General features: G+C 40.6%; 1 protein-coding gene across 1 annotated transcript in view; it reads left to right on the forward strand.

Moving 5' to 3' along the window:
* Positions 1-5,317: 5,317 nt before the first annotated feature.
* Positions 5,318-22,694, forward strand: part of PTPRN2 (protein tyrosine phosphatase receptor type N2) — a 1,559,908-nt gene continuing 1,542,531 nt past the window's right edge. Inside the window, exon 1 of the mRNA XM_043965830.1 lies at positions 5,318-5,463. Coding sequence (XP_043821765.1) covers positions 5,319-5,463 — 145 coding nt within the window. The 5' untranslated portion in view covers position 5,318. The remainder of the gene's footprint in view (positions 5,464-22,694) is intronic.

Here is a 22,694-nt window from a genome sequence, read left to right on the forward strand (position 1 = left end):
CTCTACTGACATGACAGCAGTATTGGTTCTTTGCCCAGAGTTCATTACTTAAAATTTGATCATAGGAAATTTGAAATTCTAAGTGTTTTCCCCCTGTTTTGGTGAAGTCCTACTACAATGCCCCATTAAATCATAGAGGTGACGCTGAGCTCTGGAAACACAGAGTACAACTGTTGTAGGTTCTACAAAGATGGTCAAAGTAATGGATGGTGGGTCTATTATCAGAATATCAGTCTGGATAGATCTGGGAAGATTCACACCAGGTTGGCCACAAGAATTTCTGAAGACTGATGGCCTACCAAATTGTAGGGAAGTTATGATCTACATCATTGGCTGAAATACTAACATAGATGAAATTACAGATCCTTGAAATTTTGAAGCATATATATTCTAAAAATCTGGCAATTTAGATATAAAAAATTCACCAACCAAATATATTCTTAACCATCCCACCCTTCTCTTAGCTTTATGTATAGATGGAAAGATGGGGTTTCTTTCTGCAAAGACTTAATAAGATTGAAAGAGGCTAGGATGCTGCTTCAAACCCTATCTTTCTCCTCCAATTCCTTCCACAAATGCCTGGAACTTTATCACTATTCATTCATTCCTTTGTGTGAATTCTTTTTTTTCTTTCTACCTGTAGCCTGTTTTAAAATGCAAGTACATGTGGGAAGGCTAACACATTAAGTGCCTAACAGCTTTGTTTGAAAGACTACTGGCTTATTGTAGCTTATTTGTACATAGCTGCTTGTGTGCTATCTTTCCCTTTATACTGTGAACTTGAGAAAAAGAGACTACTTTTTTGCCTTTCTTTGTAATCCTAATACTTAGTGAAGTGCTTGGCATATAGTAGGTACTTAATAAATGCTTGTTGACTTGGACCTGACCTGGTCTATGCCAGACTTGCCAGACTTGGGCTATGCCAGCAGAACACAATCTCTGGGAGGTGTTACTAAGCAGGACAAAAAATGATGGCTTGTGTGTCTGAGGACCATTTTGGAAGTAATTATTTTTTTATATTTTTAACTACAGCAGTTGATAATTAGTGCCTACTAAGATGTAAAAGGCTTGTGATCTACATGGGTGTAAGAAGTACACATACCAATGAAATCATGGAACTCTGAAGTATTTCTCAAGTTAATTTCCTCACTGACAAGAAAGACTTGAGCAGTATAGCAATTTATAATGGAGGAAAAAGGTATTGAAAAATAGAAGTGGTGTTAAGGGTACAAAGTAGTTGGGAGAGTGGTATGGTGGAGTACAAAGATAGATTTTGCCTAGTTCATAATAAAGTGCAGCCAGTTGGTGCAATGGATAGAGTGTTGGGTTGGACTCATCTCCCTGAGTTCAAATTCAGCCTCCGACCTCAGGCAATTCACTTAATTCTGTTTGCCTCAGTTTCTTCATCTGTAAAATGAGGTGGAGAAGGAAATGACAAACCACTCCTGTCTCTTTGCCAAGAAAACCCCAAATAGTGTCACTAAGAGTCAGACATGACTGAAAATGACTAATGACAACATTTCATAATACTGAGTAGGCCTATCCCTAGCAACTTGGAAGAGGTGTGAAATCAACCTTCTCCAGAAAATAGTATAATTCAGAAAGAACTTTGACTAGTGGTCTGTCTGGCTGATTATTCCATGCCCCATGATTCTAAATGGCTGAAGAACATCTAGATACTTCCTGTGCCTGAAATCCCCCTCATCTCTTCGTCTGTGGTCCCTGTTTGCAGATAGTCCTTGATTTCTGTTAATAATTTTCAGGGCCAGTGTCCCTGCTCTCTCTTACAGCCTCAACTGACTCATTTTCCAATGGTTCAGCACATATGGGTTCCTTTACACTCCATTATTTTCACTTATTCATGTGCTGGGTTTTTTATTTTGTTTTGTTTTGTTTTTTGGTAAGGCAATGGGGGTTTTGTGACTTGCCCAGGGTCACACAGCTAGTAAGTATCAAGTGTCTGAGGCCGGATTTGAACTCAGGTACTCCTGAATCCAGGGCCGGTGCTTTATCCACTGCGCCACCTAGCTGCCCCCTGGGTTTTATTTTTTTTAATGTGTTCTTGTTCCTTTCCCACCTGTATGTTCTGTTTCTCCAAGTAGGCTTAATGTTTCTTGGGGTTCACATCTACTTCTTTTAACATCTCTTTCTGCCTACCCTCCTCTCTTAATTGACTATTGTGGTTGTCTACATAAATTGGGAGATCAATAAATACTGTTGACTAGCTCGCTGAATCCTTTGTATGTAAGCAGGGATTCATAGAGGAGGAATGTGCGTCTATGGACAGTCAGTAAGTCAGTTATCAAGCATTTATTAATCATCTGCTGTCCTCTTCCCTTCAATCTTTCCCAACATCTGGGTCTTTTCCAATGTGTCCTGTCTTTTTCTTATGTGGCCAAAATATTTAAGCTTCAGTTTCGGTATTTGACCTTCCAGTGAAGAACCTGAATTATTTTCTGTAAGTATAGACTGATTTGATCTTCTTGTCCAAGGGACTCTCAGAAGTCTTCTCCAGCACCATAATTCAAAAGCATCTCTTCTATGGTGCTCAGCTTTCCTTAGAGTCCAACTTTCACAGCCATACATCGCTACTGGAAAAACCATAGCTTTGAGTATTTGGACCTTTGTCAGCAAGGTAATGTCTCTGCTTTTTAGCATGCTGTCCAGATTTGCCATAACTTTCCTTCCAAGGAGCAAATGGCTTTTCAGTTTACATCTGCAGTCACCGTCTGCAGTGATCTTTGAGCCCAAGAATATAAAATCTGACACTGCTTCCATTTCTTCTCCTCTATTTTCCAGAAAGCGATGGGACCAGTTGCCAAGATCTTAGGGTTTTTGTTTGTTTGTTTGGTTTTTTGGTTTTTTTTAGTGTTAAGCTTCAAGCCAGCTTTTACACTATTTCATCCTCATTAAGAGGCTTCTTCATTTTTCTTCACTTTTTTGCCATCAAAGTGGTACCATCTGTATCTCTGAGTTCATTAATATTTCTCCTGGCAACCTTAATTCTGGCTTTTGATTTGTCCAGCTTGGCATTTCACATGATGTACTCTGCAGAAGGTCTCCTTCAAAAAGTGTGATTTGAGCTGGGTCTTGAAGGAAGCCATGGAATTTGAGGCAAAGGTGAGGGGGGAGCTACTATTGCCCTGAAATAATTTCTTGTCTCCGTACTCCTCCAGCCTCATTTTGCTCCTATGTTTAAAATTCTACCTTTTGAGGATCATCCCTGTGGGTAAAGGCATTATACAAGCAGGCCTACCTCTCTGGGCCTCAGTTTCTTCATCTTTTTAATGAAGGGACTGGACTAGATTCCTTCCAATTTCCTTCCAGCTCTGAAATCCCTGATTGTATATTAAATAGCCAGGTGGCACAAAGCATAGATTGTTAGACTTGGAGTCAGGAAGACTTCAATTCCAGCCTTATACACTTCCTAGGTGTGTGATCCTGGGCAAGTTACTCTAACCTCTGTTTTGCCTTGGTTTCCCTCATCTGTGAAATGTGGATAATAATAGCACCTACCTTCCAGAGCTGTTGTGAGGATCAAATGAGATAATTGGTGTAAAATGCTTAGCACATTGCCAGACACTTACTATAAGCTCAATATAAATGATACAAATGTATTCGATCATTATTATTATTAAGCAGTCACTATGAGGGTTATCCTATTACCTGGCATCAGTACCTTAGTATACTAGTACTAGGCAGTGAACACAAGGACTGGAATGCAGGATGGTTAAGTTTGATGAGTGGGTGGAAGGATAGCTCCAGAGCATCAGATTGCATTTGAGGCATAAATGAGACATAGTAATGGGGGACACTAAACCCCCCATAAAGAGATGGAAATAGAGATGGAAACATGAAAGAATCCAGTTTTATTCAGGGGTCTTTCTCTATATAAGTATCTTAGATTCATCTGGTGTAGGCTCAGGAAAGGAACTAGAAAAACTGATGGCTTGAGGCCTCCTCTTCAGCAGGAGGCCGGGAAACCATCCCCCTTGCCCAAGTCAGTATGCCATAGATTATTTTATAACATTTTGTTGTGGTAACAACAGGATTCCAGATTCTGTCTTGCTAAGCTTTCAAACACTTTTATTAAAGAGGTGGTAGGTGTATGCTGAATTATAATTTAATGTCAACAGGTAACAATGGCAGGATCTGAATCAGTTGTCCTTAGTTAAAGAGGCCAAGGCAACGAATTGGATCTCTACACAGAATAGCTAGCTTCTCACAAGAAACAAAACACTTCCTTCCCCAAGTCTAATTTATTGCCTTGATCACACGGGTAGGGAGGAGAGGGTATGGATTGCTCAGTGCAGTCCAGTAGCGCTGCTAGAAAGCAACAAACCCCAAAAGTTACTAGAGAAGGGATGGGGTGGGTGACCATCGCCTTTGGATTTTTTTTTTTAATTGGGTGGTGGTGGTGGAGGCAGACTTTAAGTTGAAATTCCAGAATCTGAGGCCCCACAGTGAGGAAATTCAAAATTTAAACCCTGATTCCACCTTTAGGTTAGAGACTCAGAACGCCTCTAAACTGGGGAGCCAGAAGGGCACCCGCAGGGCCTCGGCCGCCGATTTTCCCTTTTCTACTTCCCTCTTGCCCCCAGCAGGAAAAGCAACCAGGCTGGGGTACGGTCTGAGAAACAGGCTTCCTGGCCGGGAGTAGAGGAACGTGCAGAATAGAAAGACCTAACGCTGGGGCCAGGTGGGTGCACGAAAGGCACGGGTTCGAGCCAGGGAAAGAAGGGGTCCCAGGGAATGGTCGCAGGTCCCAGGAACCTAGGCTCGGCCCTAGTGCTTCTGCAGCACGCGAGACTAGGGAGAAGGCTGAGGGTGGTGGGGGACTATTGGAGGGAGGGGGCAGGAGGCGGGGAGACTGGGGTAGGAGGGGGGCCGGGAGGGAGGCGTGGCCAAGGGGGCGGGCAGGCGGCGCTAGGCGCTGTCCTGGGTGTTGAAGCCTGAGAGGTCTTTCGCGGTGCTGCAGGAGCGCGGAGCGAGCGGGAGGGAGGCCGGCTAGTGTAGCTGTCGGCGCGGCCAGCTCTGCCTCGGCTCCCCTTTCCAGCCCCGGCCCAGCCCTCCTGCTCCCCTTCCTCCTGCGCTCGCTCCTGCAGCGTTCCTCCTCCCCCTCCACGCGTCGGGCCATCCCTCCCTTCCTCCCTCACTCCGTGGTCGGGCCATCCAGTCCTCGCCATCCCCTTCAGCTTCCCTCGGTGCCAGCAGCAGCCATGGAGTGAGCGCCCCGGGCCAGAGCGACGGAGCGACAGAGCGAGCGAGGCGCAGCCAGGAGCCGGGCGCAGGGGGCAGTCTGCGATGGGCCAGGCGTGATGGGGTCCCTGCCGCGCTTCGTGGCCCCGGCGCCGCGGCGGCCGCCGCCGCTGTTGCTGCCTCTGCTGCTGCTGCTGCTCCTGCCAGCCTTCCCCGCCGCCGATGCCGCCGCCACCCGCGGCCGCCCGCTCCCGGGGAGGTTCGGTGAGTGCGTGCGGGGCGTCCAGCTGGAGGGTGGCGCGGGGCGGGGGGGGGTGCGGGGACGGGTGCGGGGCGAGGTGAGCTTGAGGTGGGAGACCTCGGCTGCAAGGGATGGGGAGGTGCGGGACTGGAGACTGGCAGCTTCTAGAGGAGGAGCTGCGGGAGGAGGAGGAGAAGGAGGAGGAGGAGGAGATTAAGGCGGTGGCAGCCGTGGCAGCAGCATGGAGCCGACCGGGCTGTACCCGGCGGCGGAGGGAAGGAGGTAGTTACAGGTGCAGCCGAAACAGAGCAAATGGCAAGGGCCAAGGGCCGGAGAAATTGCTCTGCTCGAGGCTCTCTAACCCTCTCCAAGGTGCTTCCTGCTAGAGACTCCTCCCCAAAGCACGTCTCCTCAATTGACTCAGTTTCCTTCTACAGTCACCTGCCCTCTCCCTCAGTGGTAGCACCAGAAACTCGGCAACCTCTCTGCAGCTCCTTCTCCCCCTCCCGACCTTCCAACACAGAGCCACTGTCTATCTCCGGGTCAGCTGTCCAAATTACCTGTACATCTTCTATATAGGTCTCTTCCTCTGAGCCCCACCTTTAAAAGCTCAGTTCTCTTCCTGTTGATCCCACCCTTCTCTCTCATTACAGACTGCAAAATAAAATCTTTCCTCTCACGCTTAGTTCAGAGATCCACTGAAATAGCTCTCCTTCCCACCCGATCCCCACTACAAGCACCAAAGTCCCTTATTTGTGGGAAGGTGAATATTTGCATCCTCTTTCCTTTTCCTGTGTGTGTATAGATTGTGTTTACTCATTATAAAGTATTTCTATATTGTGTGTACTCTTTGTGTGTGTGAGTGTGTGTGTGTGTGTGTGGGGGGGGTGTTCGTGTGTACTGAGGAATGTGTGCCTTTTGGGGAGAAAGTACCTGAATGATATTTTTAGTTAATGGATGGAGAGCAGTGGATCTATAGGTTGCCATTTCTCCGCTCTCACATGCTGGCCTCAATCTTGTACCCCCAAATCTGCACTACCACAAAATGATGCTGAGTAGGTACTTTGTTAAAACAAAACCACGCCTCTTCTAGGATTCTCACCTAGCCTTCGGCTGACATGTTCCCAAGGAAGAAAAAGGGGGAAAGAAAAGGTGAAGGGCTTCTTGAGAAGGGAAGGATAATTAAATAGTAAAGCCTTACAGAAAAATTAGCCTTCTACTTGAAATTAATTTGGTTTTGTGGTGACCTTTTTTAAAAAAACCCAACGACAATCTGCCTTCTGCTATTATTCCTCTATCTTATTTGTTAAAAAGATTTTTAGATAATTAGAATAAAGCCAGTGTTTTTCATAAGTGGTTTCCTGGTGAGAAATATTAAAATTTAAATGCTGACATCTTAAATGAATGTGAGCACCTCTTTCTGTATTTAGAAAGGTTTTGAGGTTTTTTTTTCCCCCAGAATGGAAGTCAGTATTGCAGAAAGCATCAATTATTATGAAGAAGCTTTTAACCTAAAAAATATTCTCTTCAACACTGCTAACAAATTTTCCCCTCCAGCGATGATTGTAAAACAGTCTCATGTCCTTCCTGCTTCTTGTTTCCAACTGTATCACAAACTTCTAAGTCCTAAAGAAATGAGAGTTAAAAGGTAGGAGGTAGTTTCTCATATCCTCCCCTGAAATGTGGACCAACACTGAGTCAGGTTTCTGTTGAATGTGTCCATTGCCTTCCATCCTCTCCTTTCACATACTCATGCCTGGTTACAGTGGCACTGAGTTAGGACAGGACTTGCATATCATGAGGGAGATCCCCTTGCTTCATTCACTTCTAAATCAGTCTCAGTCAGAGGCCCTGAGGTAGAGTTATATCTTATTACCCTTCGTGTTTCAAAGATGCTGATTCCAATATCATAGACTCAGAGTTTTAGAGCATCTTAGAGAAGGCCATAGAGATCATTTTAGTCTAACTGCCTTGTTTCAAAAATGAAGAAACTAAATCCCAGAATGGTGCCACCTCACATCATTCAGCGAATCAGCGACAGAACAAGAGCCAGAACCCCATTTTCCTGACTCCCAGTCCAATATACTTTTCCCTTGTTTAGAGCCATTTTTTCCCCTCACCTCCCCACTCTGCCCCCTCAGAATTTGGGCAGCTACTTCCCCTGGTGTTCTCTCTAGGACCTCAAAAGGATTACATGATTTAGCTTGGACTTGTACAGAGTAAGGCTGAATTAATATGAGCAGAACTATGAAAATAAGCTATTAATGTTGTAGCATTATAAGTATATTTTGAATATATAAATGGATGCATGTGTGTTAATTTTTTAATGGCTTAGAACTGTAATTTCATCAGTGTGGAACACTGTTTCATGCAGAAATAATCTTTCAGTGATACAGAATGGGAACTTGTAGGGTCTCATGATTAGTATGTGTCAAAGGCAGGTGTTGAATCTTGTAGTCTTGCTGTGTGTATACACACACACACACACATACACATATATATTCTGAGTAATGGGATATACTGTTGCAGCCTTTTTAAGTATGCTTATGTGGATTGGTCCCATTATACAGACAGAGAAACTGAGCCATTCATATTGACTTGACTATGAAATAAATCAGCATAAAATGAGGGAGATGGGAATGCCAAATCAGTGGAATCTAGAACTCCTTAATGCTTTTATTGCCCCCAAGCCAAGTCTGTGGCTTCTGAAAGCCTTTTCCATACTAGATATACATTTCATGTACAATCTGTTCTCAGGGTGTTTCTTCTTTATTAGGTCTCCCATCTCAAAGTCATCCCTTTCTGGTTCTATCCCTCTGCCTTCTGGGCATGATGGTGCCAGTAGCATTGTTTAGTAGCATTTAGAAGAGAGGGTACTGGCTGTTGTGGCTCTAAGCAGGCCATGCACTTATTTAACTTGAAGTGCTCCCATAGTAGGCTCTTCCCTCACCTGCAGCTAGCTTTCTTTGTGTTCATTTGACTTATCAATTCTCCCCTCCCACTCCTCCTATACATGTACTTAAGCCACCAGAGGTAAAGGACAACTATGATGCTGTCTATCCTATATCCTGGGGGTGGGGGTGGGGAGTGGGGACAATCAGTGTGCTGTAGTGAAAGGAACACTGGGTTTGGAATCAGAGGATCTGGAATTTGAATTTTGCCTTTGATACTTAATACCTGTGACCTTGACCTATGAACTGTAGCAAATTACCACCTCTATGTGCCTCAATTCCTTAATTTAAGAGAGCCAGAAAGAAAAGTTGACTGAGATGGGAGGTCCAATAAGCATAAAACACCCTGAGGGCAGATTGTGTTTGAAATATATACCCTCTATGGAAGAGGCTTTCGGTAGCCACAAACTTGGGAGCTATTTTGAGCAATATTCTTGAGACTAGAATCATGAGATGTTCTCTAAGATTCCTTACAGTTACAAATCATATGATACTTGGTATTCTATGACATACCATTTTCCATGAAACGTGACAATATTCCACAGGTAGTTCGATGTAATTTTTGGGGGGCAGGTCCAAATCTTCCAGAAACAAGAAATGTTGGATAGGACCTTTATGTTATTCTGGAGCAAAGTGCTGATCATAAAATCCTAGAGTCCTAGAGCTAGAAGAAAAGCTGATGGCCATCCTATTCAACCCCCTGTCCAATGGATGACTCACATCCTCTATTACAAAAAGACTTCTGTTCTTTCATGAAGTGCTTTTCCCCTTTGCCTATCAGAATTTGATTTATGAGTGTCCTCTGAAGTAGCAGCTATCAGTGATAGCTCTTAGTCCTTTAGTTTGGATGATGAGCTTTTGCTGTGGGTCAGGTATCCCTGGTGGAAGCTGCTGTTTGTCCTCCATCTTTCCCAGTTGAATTTCTCCTCCATCTTTCCCAGTTGGAGTTTTCATCCATCAGGTTTTGCTGACTACAGAGGAGACCAAAACTTCCGTGTTTCTTTTTTTTTTTTTGGTGTGGGTACAGGGTACTCAGATGTGGCTTTCATTTTTCAGGTGACTTTGGATCGTGTCTGTAATCTGTTAACCTGGTTGCCCCAGGACTAGGTAACTGCCAGGTTTCTTGCATTTCTGACAAAAACTTGCTGCTGCTGTTTGTCTTTCATTCTCCAAGAGGACCATGACATCCGGGTGATGTCATGACTTATAGAGAATTGGATTTAAGTGAGAGAGGGTCTTGCAAGGTCACCAGCCTCACTCTCTCCTCCAGAGCCATCTGGGTCCAGTGACAAGAAATACATAAGGACCATTGGAGAAGGCCCTGGATATTTAAGGCAATTGGGGTTAAGTAACTTGCCCAGGATCAGACAGCTAGTAAGTGTTTGACATGACAAAAACTTAAATATATCCACAAGGAGTGAATCTACTCTCTTTTCCTGGGCGTTTGACTTAGAGGTACATATAGTCTGGTGTGTATCATACCTTTGAGACTAAGAGGATACCATGTACCCCTTCATATTACACCTGTGGCACACTGCTAGTGTTGCTACTCATTTCTTAAGCATACATAAGCCACACACAGGTCTACACAACAATGCCCTAAGACATGAATATACATCATTCTTTTTTTCTTAAAATGAACATATTGATTTTTCCTACAAGTACCCATCCACACCTACACACATGTACATGCACACAATCTGTGTCTTAATGATGACCAAACCATTTACAAAGGTCCTCATCAAGATGGTCAATAACGAGGGTGGAGGTTTTATTCCTCCTTTCTAGCTCAGCTCTATTTTTCTTGTTTTTAATGCCACTGCCATCAGGATAGGGGGTATGAAACACACACAAGGGAAGCCCATGTTCCATGGTCTTTTACATCAAGGATCTTTGGAGATGATAATAGATCTGAGAGATGACCAAGACTTAACATTCTATTCTTTGTAGTATGCCCTGATTTGTCATAGTCCACATCTAAGTGCAGGCTCGCATTCATTCATTCAATCATTCATTCATTCATTCATTCATTCATTCATTCATTCATTCATTCATTCATTGCAGGGCAATGAGGGTTAAGTGACTTGCCCAGGGTCACACAGCTAGTGTCAAGTGTCTGAGGTCAAATTTGAATTCAGGTCCTTCTGAATCCAGGGCCAGTGCTTTATCCACTATGCTACCTAGCTGCCCCCCAGGCTCACATTTTAGACAGGGAGAAAGAAACTATTCATATCTCCCGTGTCAATAAAACTTTAATATGCAAATTTCATGTGATTCCCTCATAGAATTGGGTAAGCCCTTTCTTTTCTAAGCAGGTATTTTGTAGACTGTTTGCAATGTCACATTTGCTTTGGGTGGCTGTCAGCCACATGTTCTACTTTTATTCCTCTAATTTTTGTCAGTCATTTTTCTTTCTCCTCTGGTCATTTGAACCTCTTCTCTCAGGACACAGCCTCATTTGTCTGCATCTTTCTAATACCTAAGCCCCAGTTAAGGAATTCATTATCCCACTCTCATCACCTTATCATAATAGAAAGGGAAAATGCATACTTGTCTTTTCTATAACGTGATGTTTTGTTTATTGTCTAATGACCACTGTCCTGGGGAGTTCTATTTGTATTTGCTTCCATTCCTGTTTATCTTTGGGGGGAGGGTGGTTAGGCGATGCAGTGGATAGAGTGCCAAGCTTGGAGTTAGACAGACTCTTCTTTCTGAGTTCAAATCTGGCCTCAGATACTTACTAGCTCTGTGACACTGGCTAAGTCATTTAACTCTGTCTCCATTTTGTCATCTCTAAAATGAGATGGAAAGGAAAATGGCAAACTACCCTAACTGAGGTCACAAAGAGTGGGACATGACTGAACAACAGTAATTTATCTTTTGTTCTTTCTTTGTTCCTTGCCTTTGCCACACCTTTCTTCTGTCCAAATTTAGCTGGTACATCTGGAGTTGAGAATTGTGGATTATTTTTATTTTTTTCCTCATCCCCCTATGCATACTTTTTCTCCAATAATGAACTCATATGGAACCTAGGGCCAGGATGTGATTCAGCCAGAAGGGTCGATTTTGTTTTTTGGATTGGGTAGCATGGTTGATTATTTTAAAATCACATTTTTAGAAATCCTTTCGGGTATCAAGGTAGAAGGAAACCATCTTTTCTTCTTGCAGTTCTGACCCTAGACTAGTTTGTAATCTTTGCTTTGGTCATGCTGGAAGGAGGCCAACCCAAGGAGAGAAAAACAACAAGCAACCAAATGCCTCATTCACATGTCTTTGGGTCTATTTGAGTGATTCTGTACTTGCTGCATTTCTCTCCTTCCCCTTCTTACTCCACACTAACCATAGTCCTCAGGTGGCGGATGTTCCTGTTCTGAGAGTCAAGGCTAAGCTACTTATTGGTTTAAGTGGGAAATTCTGTGTTATGGGGAGGAGGTTTGAGACTAAAGTCACTGTCTATAAAGTCACGTGAACTTAATGGGATTCTAAGGTGCTGATGCTGTTTATGAATAGACTTCTCTTGTCCAAGGATGAAAGTTAAATGTATCAGAACCAAAAGTACATTGCAGTGAGTTAGAGAGCTTTGTTTTAATGCCTTCCTTTTGCTAGTAACTATCTTAAACATGTATCTAAATATCCCAAATCATTAAAAAAAATTAAACATGTTGGACTTGGTTTATTGGCAGTCATGCCCACAATTTAATCAGTTGGTCTGTAATAAACTTCATTTTTAGGGAGAGTGTATACACTCATTTGTCTTTCTCCCTTTCCCTCTTTCTCTTCCCATTCTTGCTTCCTTCCTTCCTTTCTTTTTTTGGTTGGTCCCAGTTAAGATGGTTCCTCCAGTGATATGTTTAATACATATGTATTAATTTGTCTGGGAGAGCCTCAGTGGGTTGTGAAGAAATGAGTTACAAAACTAAGATCAAGTTGAAATAGCCAAAAAAAAAAAAAGAGAAAGAACAGAATGAGAATAATTCAAGTGAGATGAATAAAAGCTTTACAATTTTTTTATTGATATTTTGTTTTTAGAAAATACATTCTTACTTGTTGAACTCTCCCTTATAACAGACAGTTAAGCAAAACCAACCTAAACATGGATTACATTCAGCCACTCCTATAGTTCCCCTCCTTTCTATTTAGAGGAGGGATGTGTTTTTCATTATTTATTTTCTGGGATTGAAGTTGGTTATGATGATTAAATTGAGTTTGGTTAACTTTTAGGGAATTTTTTTGTTTATATTATTGTAATTGTTATGTGTTATATTCTGATTCTGTTTTTTTCCACTATGTATTGCTTCATCCAAATCTCATGTTTTTTTGAATTTGGCATATTTGTAAATTTTTACTGCTTAATAGCTTCATTAAATCCACATACCACAATTAGTTCAGCCAGTCCCCAATTACTGCACATCCACATCATTTCCAGATTTTTTTTGTTACCCTGTAAAGTGCTGATATAAATGTTTTGGCTTTAGTGTCTGTCTTTGACCTCTGTGAAAATATATTGTCCAGTAATAGGATTGCAGAAAAATAGTTTGAACAATTTGCTGACATTTCTCCCATTTTTTAGAATGGTTGGACCAACCCACAGCTCCACCAATATTATACTAGTGTGCTCATCTTCCCAAAGTCCATCTTGCATTGGCTATTTCTGTCTTTCAGTGTCTTTGTCATATTGGGTATGAAGTAGAACCTTAGAGTTGTTTCTTTTTTTTTTTTCATTTTTCTTAGTTACTTGGAGCACTTTTAATATGGTTTAAATTTGCCATTCTTCTTGGGAAATGTTCTGGCAATTTATAATTATCATAATTATCATTGCCATTAGTTGTCATTATTTCTTGGTAAAGTGGTTCTTGGCTTTCCATATTTCTGTCAATTCCCTTTTTGTCTTAGCTATCAAACTTTTATCAGAGATATTTGCTTTTATCTCCTCAAATAAGCAATTTCTCTCTTTATTCTAGTGGCATTGATTTTGTTCCAGCAAACAGGTTTTTAATTTTACATATTCAAAATTGTCTATTCCCATTGGCACTTAAAACAGACTTGAAGCAATAGATGCTTATTTTGGCAACCACTTCACAGGAACATAATTTTTCTGGTGCATGGGTTGATTTTTTTTTGTCAGAACCCTGTTTCATGGGCCACTGTAGGTGTTTTGCTTGGGATTTATAAAAGTCAAGGAGGTGGGGGAGAGGAAAGGGGAGAATGGAGTTTCTTTCCTGTGTTTCTGTCAACATAATTTATACCTTAGAAAGTTGTTTCTGTACACAGTGTTAGAAGCTTTCCCTGGCCTTTTTTTTTTAAACTCTCTTGCTTTGGATTATAAACAAACATTTAAAGTAGTTCTTTGCTCTAGGCAGGGGCAGATCTCCAATTCTGTGAAGTTTGTCACTGGACTTAAAGATAGAAGTTTCTGTATATGGAGAGATGAGGAAGGAGTTTGGGACTTGAACACTGTTTTCATTCAGATGCAATAGTAGATGAAGGCAACATAAAATTCAGTTAAATAAGCACCTGCCTTATCTTTTCTGACAAGATGTTCTATTTCCCAGAGAAAGCAAGCAGCTGAATTCATGGCAGATAGCCCTCCACACCACATAAGAAACACCTGGCAGTTGTTTTCACATTAGTCTAAATGACCTTCAGAAATGTGGGTCCAGCTGGGTTTGTTTTTTCATCCTAGCTGATAAGAGGGCTAGAAAAGTTCAGAAAACAGTCCTTTTCAGTGCTGCTTGGAAACTCTATGGAAACAGAGTTTGTTGAAGGATGGAGAAAATGAAAGAAAAAAATGATGTATGTCAGGTTTCTGTCCAAGCTGTCCATTTAAATATTGAAGGCAGGAATTAAAACAGCTGAGGTTCCTCAGCAACCCTTCCTAACTCATGTATTAAATGACCTTTCTGTTCACTAGTTCTGTTGATAACCTTTTTGGAGGGGATGGAGGGGCAAGGTTGATAGTACTAGAAAAATGTGAATCCTTGGTATTCATTCCTTACCTTTGGGTACTGAAGGGTGGAACCCCAATGCTGCATTTATAATTAATGGCCTTGCTATATGTCATTTAAAGAAAGAAAATACTCCTTATTTTCTCCTTGGTCTAACTTTCTTTCGAGACTATAAGTGAAATGCTTCCTCTCCTGCTTTTAAGTTTTCTTCCAATTCCTGTTTATAAAGCATGCTGGATGAAGACCCCATTTTTGGAACTCATGGTGAGTTGGTGCTGTGGAAAATGCCTTCTTCAGGGTGAGAGTGTTCTATAATAAACACCACCATCTCTCTTAACTCTAATGTTCAATACTATCACTCCCAGTTTCATTGGGATGAATTGGAAGGATTGTGTGTTCCATTAGAATCCCCTTCCTAGAAGCATCAAGTACTCGGCCCCTAGTTTTAAAACCAATCTATCAGACAGTATAGGATTTATTTTCTTCTGGGAACACCATGTTACTAGCAGAGAACTCCTTGTTTGTATGGAGCATTCTTAGGAAGAGCTGAACATGCCCTTGGGCTCCTGGGTCAGTTGTTGTTTGATTTTCCCCTCAACTTGTGTTTTTTTCGGCCCCTGGTGCTCCTTTTTAGGTTATTTGGTTCCTTTCTATGAAATAATTTTGATATCTGGAGATTGATGGATTGTTATCATACTCTGGCATGGCACCTTAAGTCTTCCTTGGCTAACCAAGAATAAAAATGTCATCAAGGGAACTTAATATTTGATATGGCTTGTAAAAGCACTCACCATTCAGAATGCTTGAAGGGTTTCTGTCAGCTTTTAATGAGGTAATACAAACACCAGGGAGATCAAACCAAACCATAATTTGAGGTTTGCCATAACAAAAAGCCCAATTCAGTCTAAGAGGGGAGGGATGGATCATTTTGATAAGAAAGGTTTAAGTAGAGGTTTGGTTTCAGTTTGTCACAGTGACAAACGGGGAGAGGGATGGCTTGCTTCAGATTTAGGTTATCCTTTCCTGGAACTGACTGGTGTAAGGTTATAGCCAAGAGGTGGGATGGGAAATAAGTGGTGAGGAAGAAATTAGGCTTTCAATTATGAGGTATTGGAGCCAATATTTGTGTCCATTTTCCCCAAGTCCATTTAGTTCCCCAAGTGCAATGCCCTATATACAGTACAAAAGATGACATTGCCAAGAGCTTGTTTTGTGGAAGGAGTCTTTGGAAGAAAGACTGACTTGCTTCTCTCATGAGGAAAAGTTTTTGTCCTTAATGGGAAGAATTCTCATTCGAGGGCTGGAATATGTTCAGCTTATAAGAGAATGGGGTAGGTAAAACTACCACCACCAACTCAGCAACAACTGCTAACTAGGATCAGAAGGTTTTTCCTCTTGGGATCAGTGGTTTAAACTCAGTCCAAAGCAATTATACTCTAATGGTAGGACTTGAAGGCAGCTTAATGGTGTGTATGCAGTAAAATCATTACAACTGTAAAGGTACCAAATCCCATGCCCTAGATGAATGTGCATTTTTCTTAGGTAGCTAAGCACTTCAGCGCATTCTAGACTCAGATACCTACTAGCTGTGTGAACCTGGGCAGATTGCTTAACTGCTATCTGCCTTAGTTTCCTCAACTGTAAAATAGGGATAATAATGGTATTTAACCCCCTAGTTTGTTTTTATAATCAAATGACACAATATTTTTTCCCCTTTTTTCCCAGGGCAATGGGGGTTAAGTGACTTGGCCAGGGTCACACAGCTAGTAAGTGTCAAGTGTCTGAGGTCAGATTTGAACTCAGGTCCTCCTGAATCCAGGGCTGGTGCTTTATCCACTGCGCCACCTACCTGCCCCTGACACAATATTTTTAAAGTTTATGGCACAATGCCTGGCACATAGTAGATACTATATAAGTACTAGTTATTGTTTTATCCTTGATCAAAATTGAGAGATTTTGAATAAATAGAGAAGAAAGCCTACTGTTACTGTAAAAAAAAAATTTTCTGAGTATTCCAAGTCTCAGTTGAATTCTTGGCCTAAGACCTTTGGGAAGGATTGAAATTAGTTTTTAAATTGTTAGTCATCTATATTTCTTAATAAGGATATTAAAAAAACAAGCATACCTAAGCAGGATGCATTAATGACAATAAAGTAATAATGGTGATAATAGATGATAGCCATGCTTAGAATCGATTTAACACTTTCTAGGGTCCTTGAAGCACCTTAATCATTTTTCAAAAGCTAAATTATAGTTGCACACATTTCTCATAAATTTAAGCGAGGAAACTAAAAAGAATGTAAAAACCCCCCATTCCCACAGTACTTAGTATCCAATTCATGTGGCTAGAGGTTCCCCAAGAGTGATAAGGTTGTAAAGGCTTCTTCATCTGCTGTACTGTTGATGTATGTATTGTTGATGGATCCCTGGTAGGCTTAAGCAGTCTGCAAGATATTACAGAGAAGGAATTCTGATGAGGGTATTATCAAAGAAAGACAGGAGGAAAAAATGGAGAAAGACAGGATAGGTGGCAAGAGGTTAGAACTGATGAGTAGCCAATTTGACAACATTTGTATTCTTGCAGTGTCAAGAGAAAGAAAAGAAGGCTTGTGGCTCATTGGGTGAATAACCTGTGAACTGATGGGGGACATAAACTAGAGTTGTGAACGAGGCACAGGAAGGGTTGGCTTGTTATCTTTGTTATCAGAGAGAATATTCAGAGCAACAAGATCACAGATCCCCAGCAGTAAACTGTTAAACTCTGTTTTTTTCTTTGATTAGAGAGCATGTCTTGGAGCTAGGAAAACCTAGGTTGGAGGCCTGCCTCTGACACATACTAGCTATGTCATCCTGGGAAAATAGCTACACCTCTCAGTGCTGTAGGCCACTCTCCAAGACTAGAGGTTGCAGAGGAGGTGCCAGCCTGTGTTGGTAGAATGAATTTTTTCATACTGGAGTTCCTTTTACCATTGAATTTCCCTATCCTTATTTGCTAATATTCTTATTGTTCTATTTCCTAAGATTAAATACATTTTTTTTCTCCCAAACCCTGTTAAATTATGAGGGAGTGGGAGCTTTAAACAATCTAGGCCACAAAATAAACATCATTACATCCCCATCATCTTTCTACCTGGTGGAGGAAGAAGGGACAGAGCCCCTTTACCCTTCCCAAAGCCCCTTGCAAAAGCTTTTCTTCTCTATTGCTTTCTCTAGTCCAATATCAAGTAATTTTGAATTGTGGAAGATGCCAGAGTGCCACTCTACAAACTGGCACTGCTCTCTAAAAGCATCATCTTGGTTTATAGTCATCCTCATCAGTTTGAATAAGCTCTAAGTATTTGTTTATATGGTACCTGATTGACATTTTGAGTAATCCCTGTTTAATCAATGAGACATTTACCGAATACCCTATGGAAATGGGGCTTGGTACTGTATTAATCTATCAGTATCTAACGAGGACTCACTATGTAAAATCAAAGTCTATGTGATCTTTTGGGATCAGAAATACTTAATGGAATTCCAGAAACTGTTACACGGCACCCCAAAGTATAAATGGAGTTGTGTGTGGGAGGTCTGGTTATTTAGGGCATGAAATATCCCCAGTGGAGAAATGCGCCTCCTTTCAAATGCAAAAGTGTGATTTAAATTCATGAGGTTCTACCATGTATAAGGCACTGTCCTAGGTCCTGTATATGACATAGTCTTTGTCTTCAAGGAACTTATGGTCTAGTTGGAGTCTATAATATGGGGGAGTATAAAATGTAATATAATAAATTAAATGACATAGGAGTACATAGTAGAAGGTCTCAAACATCAGATTAATGAGTTGAGATTTTATCCTTGAAGCAGTGGGGAGCCACTGAAGGTTTTTTGATAAAGGAATGATGTAAAAAAGTAATGTTTTTTGGTAAGTCTAAGATGGTATGATAGACTGGCAGCAGAGGAACCTAAAGTCTGTGAGAGAAGAAATAAAACTTTGGATAAGAGAGGTTGCAGTGGGACTGGAAAAGAAGAAATGAGTTAAAAATATAGAGGAAGTATTGATTAGACCTAGGAACTGATAATGTGGAGAAAAGGACGAGAAGGGATCAAGGGTGATACCAAGTTTTTAAGATTAAGTAATAAGGATGATAGTTTCTGCCAATGTTGCTAACCCTGTATTAGGTACCTTAAAGGATACAAAAGATACATTGGCCCAGTTCTCAAAGAGCTCCTAACTTAATCGGGGAGACTAGACCTATGCATAGTAAGCAATCAGAGCAATTAAGTGCTAAACTTAGTATGGCAGAAATTTAGAAGAATGGAATGAACATAGATTAAGCTAATCCAGGGAGGGCTTCATGATGATTAATTTAGTCATTGAAGGATATGGAGGAGGACACCTCCTTTTTTGAAGGAATTCCCCAATAACCCAATCAAGACCCTGTAATTCAAAAGGCCGTCTGCTATAAGCCTGCAAAAATGTAAGGGGCCTGTGAAAAATTTTGGCCATTCTAAATGTGACAAATATCTGTTGATCTGTCACATATATATACATATACACACACATACACATACATACACATATATGTTTTATTATAAATAAATACTTACATTTTATTATAATTTGGTTTCCCATCTACCCATAATAAAGGATACATTTTCGTGAAAATACATCTCCCAGAGGTTCTATGAAGGGGAAATGTAGAAGGACTGCAAAGATCTGATCCTGGTGGGCTTGGGGTAGAGAACAGCAGGAACAGAGGTACCAACTTAGATCAAAATGGCATCTATGGGAGAGAGGGAGGATTGCTACTCTGATAATGCTAGCATTTTTTATTTTAAAATGTCATTTTATTCTTCATTTCTATGAGTTTGATTCCCTATAAAAGGGTTCTTAATCTTGTATCCATAGACCCCCAAGGGCTCTGTCAAAACATTTCATGGGTTCCATAACTCTGGGATGGGAAAAATAACTTTATCATTACTAATAATTTCCTTTTTAACTCTGTGTTTACTCTATGCATTTAGGATTTTTTTTTTCTGAGAAGGGGTATATAGGTTTTACTATCTTGCCAAATGGGATGATGACACATAATAGTTGAAGAACTTCTGTCCTAGAGATGTTTTGCTCTTTATCTTAATTTTGGTTGTACCAACAGTAAGTACAATCTCTGTGAGAAATGAGACCCGACAAATTGGTTCTTATTAGTAAACCATTCCCTGAAGTAAAAGCTGATAGCAAACTCAAGATGATCTAGGCTTTTCTTGTTTACATATTTTGCTAATTCCAGCCAATTCCAGATCATGTGTTAACTTCAACAGCATAGCTTAAATCCTATTATTTGGAATTTGTTTTCTCTTCAAAATACCCCTTTGTGGTATTGGTTTTGTTTGTGATTTGCTCTTAAATTCACTATCATGGGGGGGGCAGCTAGATGGCACAGTGGTTAAAGCACCAGCCCTGGATTCAGGAGTACCTGAGTTCAAATCCGGCCTCAGACACTTGACACTTACTAGCTGTGTGACCCTGGGCAAGTCACTTAACCTTCATTTCCCTGCAAAAAAAAAAAAAACCTAAATGGGGGGGGTGCAGTTAGGTGGCACAGTGGATAAAACACTGGCCCTGGATTCAGGAAGACCTGAGTTCAAATCCAGCCTCAGACACTTGATACCTACTAGTTCTGTGACCTGGAGCAAGTCATTTAACCTTCATTGCCCTGCACCCCCCCCCAAACCAAACCAAACCAAACCAAACCAAACTAAATGGAGATTAACTTGATGGCATAATGTAGTGTGAAAATAACTGGACTTGGAATCATAGGACCTGAGAGACTCAAATGAACTGTGTGGCCACAGACACATCCTCCAGTCTTTGTAAGCCTTTCTTTATTTGTCAAGTTCAGTTCAACTCAACAAGTATTTATAACATCCTACTTACTACAGTGCTGGGCTCTGTAGATACAAAGACAAAAACTGAAACCATCCCTGGCTTCAAGGAGCTTATGTATTTCTCTTTTTTCCTTAGAGGTAGGGTGGGGAAATATAACATGTAAATATGTGGATATAAAATAAATACAATTAGCAGTCATATTAAATGACACTGCATATACTATACTCCCAACCTTTTAGGGCTGTTGGGAAGAAAATACTATAAATGTGTATTCCTGTTTTGACATTTCTTTTTTGTCTCCCTTTCCTCCATCAGTTTTGATTTGAATCTTCAGGAGGATGTAATTCACCTGAAGTAAGAAAGGGTACAGATAGTCCAAGTGTCCAAGCAAAGAGTAGAATACTATGTATATCCTCCCAGTGAAGCTGCCAACATAGATAGGAATTAGTTTATATTTTTCTGGGTGATTTCAATTTTGCTTCACCCATGCAAATTTATCTTTTTGTTCATTGCAGTTTTCACATTGACATTTTCCACGTTTGAGAATAACATTGCATTTCTTTTGAAATGTTCATAAGATGGGAATCTCAATTGATCAGGGTGGTTCTGAAGGTGAAAATGCTACATAGTTAACAGTATGAAGAGATGGCAAGGAATCTTCTGGAGTTTATACCTTAAGATGCCTTTTTTCTCATTTCTTTTTTTTTCGGGGGGGGGGGATAGCTTGACTCAAGTGAATAACAATTCACTGATGCAGTCTACCTCCTGACTGATAATTATTCTTTCATATTTAATTAACACTTAGTTCCCAAATCAAGAACTTGTAAATGAGGCATTTGGGCAAGTTTCAAAGAGTAAGAAAAAAAACCCTATTTACTAGGAACTTCCAAAGGTCAGACCAGCCTTTCAGAGGAGGTTAGGCGATTTTCATGATGCCGAGACCACTAGACAAATCATCCTCTGGGTCATTTGTGTCAAGTATCCAATCTTTTGTGGCTCCTACTTTAAATCTTTGTGCTGGCTTTAAAAAAAATCTTGCAATAGTAGGGCTAGGAAGAACACACAAAGAGAGCACCTCCATAGTCTAGGACAAATTGTTACTTAATTTTAAAGTATTTATTTGAAAAAGATATGTAGGAGTATATTCTCTAAAAGTCCATCCTCTTTTTGTTTGTCTGACAGTTGGATTCTAGTCTCCTTTACCACTGAGTAATTATTTGATCTTTCTTTCTGCAAGTCATTAGTTTTTTTCCAGGCCTCAATTTCCTTATCTATAGGATGAAGGGGCTGGAACAGATAATTATAAAATCACCTTGCATTTGTATTGCAGTTTTACCCATCTAATCTTATTGTAACCCTGGTAATTAGAGGTTATGGATATTAATTTTCTCATTCTACAGATAGACAAGGCAACAGAGGTTCAGAGGTGTTAAGGGATGTGTACAAGGTAGAGTCATACCTCAAACCCAGGTCTTACGGTCCAAAGTTATTTCCAGTCAATTGTATATCTTCACCTATGGGATTCCTCCCAGCTTTAAAATGCTATAATTCTATAAATTTCTTGTTTATGTCCTCTTGAAACCTACCCTGATGTAATAAAGACACTGTAAATGAAGGATGACCCACAGATGCCTGTGTTAAATTGATAACCAATTCAAGTTTTTATTGTTACCTTTTATTCTTGTCACCTCAGTTTCTGGACATTATCATCCTCCAACAGGTGAAATAATCCTTGGTAAAAAGAATTCAAAAATAAAGGGAGGAAAAAGGCAGTTAAGCAAAATCAATGACCACATAAACATATTCTGACAATAATGCAATATTTGATACCGTTAGTTCTCACGTTGGCAAAGAAGAGGAAGAGATGTTTTCTCAACTCTTCTTCAGAACAAAGTTTTGTTGTTATGATTATACAGCATTGAACTTCAGGAATTTTGGGGGCAGGGCTTGGTTCTTTGCATTTACATCATAATAATGATAGACATATGTTATTTTTTTCCTAGTTCTGCTTACTTCACTCTGCATTAGTTTATATATCTTCTCATTCTTCTCTGAATTCTTCATTTTAATTTTCTCATGGAACAGTGATAACCTATTTCATTTATGTTACCCATGTGATATCAAGAGATAAATAGGAAGGACCTTGGGTATTGTTAAGGCTAAAATTCTAGCTAAACTGTCTAAAATATCTAATGAGTGGTCGCCAATAAATTATAAGCTTTAGCAAGAGTTAGACTTTTAAGCGTTTATTAAGGAGAATAAGAATTTGATAAAGAGAGAAGAAAAGGCCTAGATTCCTATCTATTAAAGGGAGAGCACATTTCTAGCTCCCCTCTCCACCAGCGTCCTCAGGAAAAAAGAGCGAGACTCGGCGCCAGTCTCTTCCTTCCTCCTCCCACTAGCCCGCGTCACTTCCTGACACCAAAGAAAAGACTCCTGGTCTTGCCCTCAAAGACCTTCGCTTCATGGGTGAAACTCTTCTACAG

The sequence above is a fragment of the Dromiciops gliroides genome, chromosome 5, assembly GCF_019393635.1.
Source record: "Dromiciops gliroides isolate mDroGli1 chromosome 5, mDroGli1.pri, whole genome shotgun sequence".
NCBI lineage: Eukaryota > Metazoa > Chordata > Mammalia > Microbiotheria > Microbiotheriidae > Dromiciops > Dromiciops gliroides.